Source organism: Guillardia theta, assembly GCF_000315625.1.
Source record: "Guillardia theta CCMP2712 unplaced genomic scaffold GUITHscaffold_4, whole genome shotgun sequence".
Classification (NCBI taxonomy): domain Eukaryota; class Cryptophyceae; order Pyrenomonadales; family Geminigeraceae; genus Guillardia; species Guillardia theta.
In genome coordinates, this window is record NW_005434670.1 from 611,197 (window position 1) to 621,181 (window position 9,985).

At 57.3% G+C, this 9,985-nt stretch overlaps 3 protein-coding genes across 3 annotated transcripts in view; 2 read left to right on the forward strand and 1 right to left on the reverse strand.

Annotated features, from left to right (window-relative positions):
• Window positions 1-587, forward strand: part of GUITHDRAFT_132495 (hypothetical protein) — a gene marked incomplete at both ends in the record, with an annotated part of 2,088 nt that extends 1,501 nt beyond the window's left edge. The window contains 2 exons of the mRNA XM_005841016.1: window positions 150-475; window positions 561-587. Coding sequence (XP_005841073.1) covers window positions 150-475; window positions 561-587 — 353 coding nt within the window. The remainder of the gene's footprint in view (window positions 1-149; window positions 476-560) is intronic.
• Window positions 588-4,793: 4,206 nt separating this feature from the next.
• Window positions 4,794-6,243, reverse strand: GUITHDRAFT_156917 (hypothetical protein; the record flags this gene model as incomplete). The annotated part of the gene is made up of 3 exons (XM_005841017.1): window positions 4,794-4,826; window positions 5,136-5,860; window positions 6,234-6,243. 3 exons carry the CDS (start codon window positions 6,241-6,243, stop codon window positions 4,794-4,796), a joined length of 768 nt encoding a protein of 255 aa, XP_005841074.1.
• Window positions 6,244-6,479: 236 nt separating this feature from the next.
• Window positions 6,480-9,753, forward strand: GUITHDRAFT_132497 (hypothetical protein; the record flags this gene model as incomplete). The annotated part of the gene is made up of 12 exons (XM_005841018.1): window positions 6,480-6,490; window positions 6,630-7,593; window positions 7,675-7,827; window positions 7,965-8,078; window positions 8,293-8,355; window positions 8,400-8,453; window positions 8,513-8,596; window positions 8,756-8,827; window positions 8,875-8,934; window positions 9,094-9,192; window positions 9,355-9,432; window positions 9,691-9,753. The coding sequence occupies 12 exons, from the start codon at window positions 6,480-6,482 to the stop codon at window positions 9,751-9,753; spliced, it is 1,815 nt and encodes a 604-aa protein (XP_005841075.1).
• Between the last annotated feature and the right edge of the window lie 232 nt (window positions 9,754-9,985).

Here is a 9,985-nt window from a genome sequence, read left to right on the forward strand (position 1 = left end):
CCTCCGTACTCCACTCCCACTTTACCCTACCCCCTCCTCTCTCCCTCTCTCCCTCTCTATGTATCCATCCATCTACCTATCTCCCCTTCCTCTGTCACACCACCACTTCCGAGGCTCCTCTTTCTCAGACTCTCTTACACCTCCACCAGACGTGCAGGACAGGCATCACATCGAGGACAACGGCAGGCGCTCGCGGCTCCTCCGCCTCTCCTTCCGCTTGCCGGCGTGTCTGCAGCAAGACCGCATCCTCGTCCAGCTCGTCTCATCTTCCTGCTCGCCTCCCATCGAGTGGTGGGGAGCAAGAGTTTGGGACCTTGGGGGACCCCAGCAGGAGCTCAGCTGGCCATGGCGACACGGATGGGCAGGGGAGGCGATCACGCCGGGGAGGACGGTGGCGAAGTTCAGGGTGGAGATGGATAAGTTTGGAGACGGAGCGAAGAGGAGAGGTGAGGAGCAGGAGCAGGCGGGGGTGAGGGTGAGGGGCAGGAGGAGCGGAATGCGCCTAGAAGGGAGAGGGAGGGGGGATATGGTGGTGAAGGTCTTGATTGGTTCATTCATAGGAAGTTGCGGCAGCCAGCAGTTTCTAGTTTCTGCCTGCAATCGAACAGACTCCTCCTCCTCCTCCTCCTCCTCCTCCTCCTCCTCCTCCTCCTCCTCCTCCTCCTCCTCCCCCTCCCCCTCCCCCCTGCCCTCTCATCTGGTTTCTGCGCAATCCTCCAGCTCTTGCTCATGCCCGTCTCCGTCTACAACCTCCCCTCCCACTCCTTCCCCTTCCTCCAGCCGCTGGGGGATCGGAATCAAGAAGTCGCATGTCAGTCGACAGCAGACGTTCTTGCTACTGCTGATTTGCACCCCAGGAGCGTTTCCTCATCTCAAAAGTCGTCGAGGGTTCTCCGGCCGACTTGTCTGGTCTCGTCCACCAAGGTTGTGGCCTCCTCCTGTTATGACGATCCTTTCCTTGTTTTCCCGTTCACATCCTGCCGAAGAAAATTCCCTTGTCTCATTTCCTCCCCTCCCCCTCCTCATACTGACCCTCCTCTTCCCCTCCCCCTGCTGACCCTTCTTCGAACCCCTCTGCTCTCCTCTCCTTCCTTTCCTTCCTCTGCTCATTCTCCCGTCATGCAGGCGACATCTTGATCTCCATCAACCATGTCGAAGTGGGAGGCAAGGGGCTGCAGGAGGTGACGCCACTGAGAGCAGGGGCAGGAGCAGGAGCAGGAGCAGGAGCAGGAGCAGGGGCAGGGGCAGGGGCAGGAGCAGGAGCAGGAGCAGGAGCAGGAGCAGGAGCAGGAAGAGGAGGACAGGGGGGAAAGTGGAGGAGCAGGAGGAGACGGAGGAGGATAGGCTCTGACCCTCCTCCAGGTGATCGCCGTCTTTCAGTCCTGCCCTGTCCGGCTGGTCGAGGGCCCAGCAGAAGCCCAGCAGCAGATTCTGATGCTCTCACTTCGATCTCCTCGTGACGGGAGCGTTCGGCATGTCGAGCTTGCGATGTGACGCGACGGGAAGCTGGTGACGTCACCGCCATCGTCTTCTGCCTCCCTTCCTCTCCATCTCACTCCCTCTCCTCCCCGCCCTTCTCGCCTCCTCCTCCTCGTTTTTCTCCTCCTGCTCATCATCATCATCACCACCACCACCACCACCACTACCATCATCATCGCCATCGCTATCATCATCATCATCATCATCATCATCATCATCATCATCATCATCATCATCATCATCATCATCATCAACAACAACATCATCATCATCATCAACAACAACATCATCATCATCAACAACAACATCATCATCATCTTTGTCTTCCTCGCATGCTTTCTATCCTCATCCTCATCTTACTCCTTCTGCTGTGTTCTCCTCGCTCCTCTCCCCTTTATTCTTCTCGTTTTCCTCATCCTCGTTCTGTGCAGCTTCTGCTACATCCTGTTCCTTCATTCCATTCCTCTCCCTGCAACCCTCCTGTACATTCCCACAGCTTTTCCCTCACTATGCACCCTTTCATCCTCATCTTGTCTCAACACAACAACACTGCTGTGTCCTCCATACCAACACGCATGCAAACTTTGTTTTCGTCTTGTTATTCTTTTATTCATCTTCTCCTCCCTTACTGATCTCAATGAATTCTATCTACATCCTCCCTCCCCTACTCTACAAACTTCACATCAGGTCTGAGATTCTCGGCCGCCGCCTCGCGGCATGCGGCCCGGCGGTTGCTGGCCTGATGTGCGGGGCTGCTGCACGAGGAGCTGCAGGGTTGCCGAAAGAAACCTGAGGAAGAGATGAGGAGGAGAAGGAGGAGAGAGGAGAAGGAGGAGAGAGGAGGAGCGTCGAGACGATGGAGCAGGGTAAGAAAGGACGAGGAGGAGAAACGTGGAGAAGACGATGGAGGGCAAGAGAGGAGGAGGAGAACGAGAATGAAGGCAGCAAGAGCAGGTGAGTGCGTCTGGCGGGCAGGAACACCTTCGAGTCCCCAGCCAGACTTGCGCTGCTGCCTTGCTCTGAGTAAGGCGCGAGGTTGCGATCAGGAGCGAAGTTGCGGTTGGCCTGCCCGCAGCAGGTGAGAGAAGCGAAAGAAATTTAGAAAAGGGAAGGACACAAGAACAAAACAAAAGCATATCACAACACTGCACTGCACTCAGAAGGAAGAGCAGAAAAGAACCGGAAAGGAAAGGAAAGGAAAGGAAAGGAAAGGAAAGAATCGGAAGAGAGAAAGCAGAACAACACAGTGCTAGAACATTGAAGAAAGAGACCTCTGCCACGTTGGTCGATATCATCATCATCTGCTCGCTGATCGCCGTCTTGATGTTGTCGAACTGAGAAGGCTGCTCGCTCTCGTCTGGTGTGAAACTCAATACAAGAGGACAAGGACGAAAGCAGGAGAAGGAGTTGAAGGAGGGAAAGGAGAAGCAGGGGGTGCATGGCGAGGGAAAGTAGAAAGAGCAGGATCAGAGGGGCAGAGGAACAGGAGGAGCAGCAGGAGCAGGAGCAGGAGCAGAAACATGGTCAAAGCAATTCCTCCTACTCCCCTTCTGAATCCTCTTTCTACCTTCCTCCTCTTGCTGCTTCATTACTCCTCTCCCTCCCCTCCCACCACATCCCCTGCTCCAAGGAAAATCATTTCCACCTGTAATCACTCCAAGATCGTTCCATTCAGCTTCTGAGATCTGATCTGTTCGCGCCGAGCCTAAACGAACTTGTCAACTCCACATGGCACGTCGAGTATCGACAAGCATATGAAGAGCGTGGTGAAGAAAAAGATCCGCAACATCAATATCCGCTAAAGCAGAGCAGCAACAACTCTGATTGCATCCTCTGCATCGTCATCTTGTCATCACAGTCACAGCCACAATCACAATCACCAGCAGCAGCAGCATCAGATGACTTGAACAACAACATGCTCGTCACAACAAGTTCACCTTCTTGGCTCTGGAGCTTGTCCGTCTTCTCGTTCAACTTTCCCGCCCTCAGCACGACGGCAGAAGGTCGGGCGAGCAGGTGAGAACGAGAGGAGAAGGCAGGAGCAGAGATCGGTCGGGTGATCTTATGCACCAGGTTGGAAAGCAAGATGCCAGGTCGTGTACGCCGTTCTGTGAGCCTGGGAACAAAACGACTCAACACCCTCGTCGACATCATCATCAGCAGCAGCAGCAGCAGCAGCAGCAGCAGCAGCATCGTCTTCCTTACGAGTCGGTAACAAATTGGCTGCGTGTCGGCCGATCCCTTGCGGTCTGGCAGCGAGTGTACATGAGCTTGCTCTCGCTTGCCCCCTCTCCTGCAGAGAACAACAATCAATGAGCAGGAGGAGCAGGAGCAGGAGTGGAAGCAGGAGCAGGAGCAGGAGCAGGAGAAGCAAGAATAGGAGTAGGAGGAGCAAGAGGAAGAGGGGCAGGAGGGTCAGACCGCGCGTCTTCGTGTCTTCCTGCAGGAGCTTGTGGGGCTGTAAGAGATCACCTTCGCTCGCTGTCATCCTGACCAAGATCGACTTCAATCACATATCGAGACGAGAGACAAGAAGCCCCTTCCTTTCCCTCCCATTTCTTCCTCTCCCTCCTTGCCATGCGCTTACTCGCTTCTCTTCCCTTTTCTTCCCCTCCTCTCCCCTCTTCCCTTCCCTGCCCTGCCCTGCCCTTGCCCTTGCCCTGCCCTGCCCTGCCCTGCCATGCTCTTCTTCCCCCTCCCCGCAGCCTCTCCGACCTCGTGACTCGCCGGTCGATGAACTGCCGCACTGATATGGGACGGGGATGCTCCTCCTCCGCCTTCTCTCTCCCCCTCATCATCCTCTCCAGGTTCAGTTGTAACCTCGGCACCATCCTCGTCCCGCTCCTCGAGTATCGGTTGTCGCCATCCAGCCTCACTCCGCTGCCCCATCCCCGCGAGAAAGCTGGGAAATGTTGAGTACGCGCGCAGAGAGGAAGAGAAGAAAGAGGATGACCAGGACCGAGGCGAGGATGAAGCGGCAGAGGAGAGGAAGAGGCAGAGGAAGTGGAAGAGGAGGAGAAAGGGACGAGGCAGAGGAAGAGGACGAGGACGAGGGAAGCAATAGTCGGCACAGAATGCTAAGAGGAGAGGAACGGAGGAGAGTAGACGATGGGAATCGAAGATCACCTGGTGCTCGTGGGGTGCCGGACTCTTGCTGCTCTCTTTTCCTTCTGCTCTCTACGACCTTGCCGGGACATGAATCAGCACGGGGAAGAGGGCAGGAGCAAGATAGGAGCAGGAGACGAAGAGAAAACAAAGATTCTACCTCCTTGCTGTTTGTTAGCTTCTCCACTTCTGCAATCAGACATCAGTTTTCAGCTGTTCGCCACGTCTACTTCTCTTACGATCTGCCGATCCTCTCCTGGATGAAATGGCAGCCTCCCCCACCGCAACCTCCTCTGCAATCTTCTCTTTCCTCTCTCCCTCGCTTCCCTGCTGCATGAAACCTTGAAGCTTTTCCCTCAGCTCCTCCGGAACAACTTTGATCATGCTCGCTATCAGCTCTTCCACCTGAACCAGCACGTCAGCGCCCGGACGAAAGGAAGCTGAGCAAGAAGCAGAGTCTACTCGGAGCATATGGGGGAAAGGGCACAACATGGAGACCAGAGAGCAACGGGCAGGGAGTGAGAACACGGGGGGATGCAGGAGGGGTCCACCGTGGGTCGATCCGAGGGGTCCTTGAGGAGCATGGAGCGTATCAGGTCCCTCATAGATCTCGAGTATGACCCCGGCAGCGCCCTCGGCTCCTCGTGCAAGATGCTCTCCCCCAGCACGTAGATGTTCTCCCCAACAAACGGCCCCCTCAGCGCGCTGAGCGTGTACATGAGCACCCCCAGCGCCCACACGTCTGCCTTGAAGTGGTAAGGCTGGCGCCTGATCAGCTCCGGCGCCAGGTACAGAGGGGTCCCGACCCTCGACTCCGCCATCTCCTCCTCCCCCTGCAGCACCCTGGAGACCCCGAGGTCCCCGAGCTTGATAGTGTTGTTGTGGTCGAGGAACACGTTTACAATCTTGATGTCCCTGTGAATGATTCTGTTGCTGTGCAGGTGGTGGAGGGCCAGGGAGAGCTCGCACAAGACCCTCCACAGGAACTGCTCTGGGATGTGGAGCTTCCGCAGCTTGTGGTCCTCGTAGATCTTTCCCAGGTCTCCCTTGGCTGCGAACTCCATGATGATGTAGAGAGAGTGCTTCTCCATGAAGGAGGTGATATACCCGATGATGTGCGGGTGCTTCATGCTCTTAAGCATCGACACTTCCGACATGACCTCCTTCTGCCGCTGAGAGGACAGGTGGCCGCACTTCACCTTCTTCATGCAGTATATGCAGCCGTCTCGGTTCGAACGCACTTTGTTAACCACGCCGTAGGTGCCTCTACCCACCTCTGACACGATCTCAAAGTCACTAAGGGACGACCCAGGGCTAGAGCTTCCACCAGGGGGGTCTGAATCATTCTCCATTTCTGCACTTGACGCGGAGGAAGTCCAAGATACAGAAGCAGGGCCGCGCAAGTGAGTATTGCTGGACTTGCACCAACCACACGACTATCTCAGGGTCTTGCAGCTCGTGCGAATCAGTGGAGGAAGAGGGAGAATATCACGCAGAGTCCCATCCTTCTCGTCAAGTCCGCAACGGCAGAGGCGCGAGAGGCCCAGAGCAAGCGCTGTTGACTGTCAAGACAGAATTGAACTGAGCAGGCCGATGCCGCTCCTGCGCTTCCCTTGGGCCTCGAGATCAACTTCCTGCTAAGGGACGACTGTACGCCATGATCGCTCACTTGCCGTGCCGCCACCTCCGTCGACTCTCTCCCGCTATCGTCATCTCCCGTCCATCGTCAGCACCATTTCAGGGTCGATGTCCCCAAAACTTCAAACCTCTGAAAACATATCCAAGCAAAAGTTGAAATTAAGACTACAGTAAAGTTGGATTTCGAACTTCAATATTCACAAATAGTCAAATTCCCTTTTACAAGTGGTCAAAATATTTTTTACAATTTCGAAAGAATGGCCGGCAGGTGGGCCGCGGCCGGTGGCGGGAATGGCGAGAGGGAGAGGATGGAGGAGAGGAGGCCAGGAGGAGAGTTAGGTCGCAGCTCTCAGTGACGATGCTTGAACTTGCCCTGGTCCCTCCCTACCGTGCTGAGCTCCTGCAAGGGAAGTGTTGAAGAGGATGAAGAAGGGTGCCACACCCAAGTCAAGGTCGAAAGTTGAAACTTCAACGAGGATCAGGACCGGGAAGGTCGTCAGCCCCAAGACATCAGAGGACAGCCTGCATGACATGTCCTCCCGTACTCCCAAGTCAAGATCCTCCAACACGGTGCGGATCTCAGCGCGAACGCCGACCGTGGCAACGGTCGGGCGAACCAGGTCACCCAGGTCCTCCTCCTCGCTCAGCCAACGGAACGCGGGCATGTCGCCCATCTCGTCGAGCGCGTCTCCTCTCTTTAGCCCCAAGAGCCCTCACTCTCGCTCCAACGACTCCACCCTCCTCCAGCTCCAGCTCGAGAACGAGCTGCTCATGACCAGGGCGGAGGCGGCAGAGAGGAGGTCGGAGCTGCTGAGCACGGAGGTGGACAGGCTCAACGACTGCATGCTGCAGACGCAAAGAGCATGCGAGGAGGCGCAGGTGCAGGTGGAGCAGCTGAGGAAGCAGGAGGCGGAGGCGAGGAACGAGCTCGATAACCTTGACCGGGAGTACAGGGACTGCGCGTACCACCTCAAGAGCCTTACGGAGAAGAACGCGGATCTTATCAAGGCGCTGCAGGAGGAATCGAGAACAAGAGCGAAGATTGAGGCAGCGAGCAAGCGGCTAGCGGCAGAGAACGAGACGCTGAGGAGCAGGGCGGACAAGCTCAACATCGAGGTCGCAAGGGAGTCGACCGAGCGGAAAAGCAGCACGAGCATCGTCAAGGACCTGCAGAAGGAGACGGAGAGGCTGAGGGAGGAGCTGAACAGCGTCAGGATCGATCACAAGCTGCTGCTGGAGAAGAAGGCGAGCGGCGAGCTGCAGCTGCAGGAGAGGATCCAATCTCTCGACTCGCAGAGCCGTTCGTACCAGGATGAGCTTGCTGCCTGCAAGCAGAGGCTGGCAGCGATAGAGCATGAGGGGATAGAGAAGGTGAGACTGGGGAATGTGGCGGAGGAGAAGAAGGATGGAGGGGGGGGAGGGGGGTTCTGACTGCTGCTATGTGCCGAGCAGGATCGAGCAAACCGAGAGCTGAAGACCATGCTGCACGAGCAGGGGGAGAAGCTCAAGGCAGTGCAGGATCAGGTGACCATCAACAACGACTACACGGAGAAGTTGGAGGAGGAGGTGAAGAAGAAACAGGAGAGGCTCTCGACTGCTGCTGAGGTTTGTGCCTCGTTTCCCCTGTATCTATCGATCTCCCTCCCTCCCTCCTCTCCCCCCCCCCCCCCCCTCCCTGCTTCCTCTTCCTCACTGCTCCTCCCACAATTTCCCCTTCTCCCCCCTGCTCCCCCTGAGCGCAGCGTCAGAACGAGAAGCGGCTGCAGCTGAAGATCAAACATCTCGAGGAGCTCGGGCAGTCGGGGGAGAATCACGTGAAGGAGGTGGTGAAGAGAATGGACAATGAAATCTCACAGGTATGAGTGGGATGGGATCAGGAGGAGGTGGTGGTGGTGGTCGTAGTTGTGTGTGGAGGAGGAAGGGGTTCGGGCAAAAGGAGGAGGAGGAGGTGGTGGTGGTGGAGGAGGTGGTGGTGGTGGTGGAGACGGAGGTTTTAGTTTTGGAGGAGAGGGGTGGGTGGGATGGAGATTGATTGGGGGGTTGAGGGTCAGAGCTCACTGGCTGGTCCAGCTGCGGTCAGAGCTGGGGAAGGAGCAGGCGGAGAGCAGCAGGCTGACAGAGAGACTGATCCACGTGAGGTTGTGCTGGGGGAGAGCTGGCCTCTGACTTGTTCGAAGTTTGAGAGGAAGGCGGAGGACGCGGACAGGGTGATCGCCGAGCTGGAGAAGGAGGTGCTGTGGAGGAGGGGGGGGGGAGAGGCAGTTAGTGAGCTAGTCGTGCTGGGTCGCAGGTGGCGGCCGTGTGGGATGCGAAGGAGAGAGGAAGCAAGTCGCTGCTGTCCAACCAGGACGCGCTGCTGGCTCTGCAGCAGGAGGTTGACACGCTGAATGACACGCTGCGGGAGCAGCGATCGGCGAACAAACAGGAAAGAGGCTAGAGGAGGTGGTGGTGGAGGATGGTAGAAGCAGGAAGAAGGGAGGAGGAGGAGGAGGAGGAGGAGGAGGGCGAGGGCGAGGAAGTAATGGCAGGGCAGGTGCTGAAGGAGAACAGGAGCATCATGTTTGAACTGCGGACGCTGGAAGAAAGGAACGCCTCCTTGCTCAAGGTTGGGGGAAGGGGGGAGGGGAAGGGGAGAGAACTCACCTTGTGCAGATGCTCGGGGGGGAGGAGGAGCGAGCGACTGAGAGCGAGAAGCAGATAGATGTCATCCGGGTGAGTGGCGAGCAAGGGGGAGGGAAGGCGGAGGGATCCAAGAGGAGAGAAGGGGAGGAAGAGATCTGGGCACAGAGTAAACAGCAACTGCAAGGGGATAGCGGGCGAGCAGAGAGAGAGAGGAGGCAGGAGGGGGGGCCGCACTGAGAGGATGAGCAGAGGGAAAACTCGGAGCTCAGCTCGACCTTGTCGCTCAAGGAGAAGGAGATCTCGGACATGTCAAGGACCTTGACTGAGGCTCAAGGGGAGCTCGCGAAGGTAACGAGGAGGCAGGAGGGGAAGATGGTGGTGGCAGGGAGGAGGAAGTGGGAGGGGGGGGGGTAGAATTGGGACGGTGGAAGAGGGGGGAGGGGGGAGGTTGCTGACAGCAAGAGGAGGAGATTGTAGAAGGGAGCAGGAGAGGTCACGGTGGGGGCGCAGGTTTCGATGAGGATGCAAGCTGAGGCCAACGAGGCGGCAAGGCTGAAGACAGAAGTTGAAGCGCTACAATACAAAGTGGTGGGTCCGGTCGAGAAAGAGAAGGGGGGGGGGGGGGGGGGAGGAAGAGAGGAGGGAGAGGGATTGAGGTGTGGGACAAAGCGTCGGGAGCACAACCATTGAAGATCTGTCGAGCAAGCTAGACAAACAAACGCGGTGAAAAGGAGGAGGAGGTCGGGTACTGGGCGGAGGACTGTAGCTCAGAGCACGAGGGCAGGTCCATCATCATAAGGGGAAGGCGACCAGCGTGTGCTCGAGACTTCCTGCTGACTCCGGCAGGTGCGCGGAAGCTTCTTGCTCTGTCCTCGCCCTTCCCATCCTCGGACCTCAGTCACACCATGACCATGTTGATCGCCTCCGATGCCTTAGAGGCCTACCTCCTGCGGGACCCTGCCTTCCTCGGCTCCAGCTCACCTGGGCTCGACGGGGAGTGGCTGCCCCCCTGCCTTCAGTTCGGCAAGGTCTGGCGGAGGACAAGCAGGGAGCTCGTGCTCTCCTATTACCCCTCCTTGCTCAGCAACCACTACCTCTCTTCCATCTATGGCGTGCAGCTTCCCCCAGCATCCGACGCCTC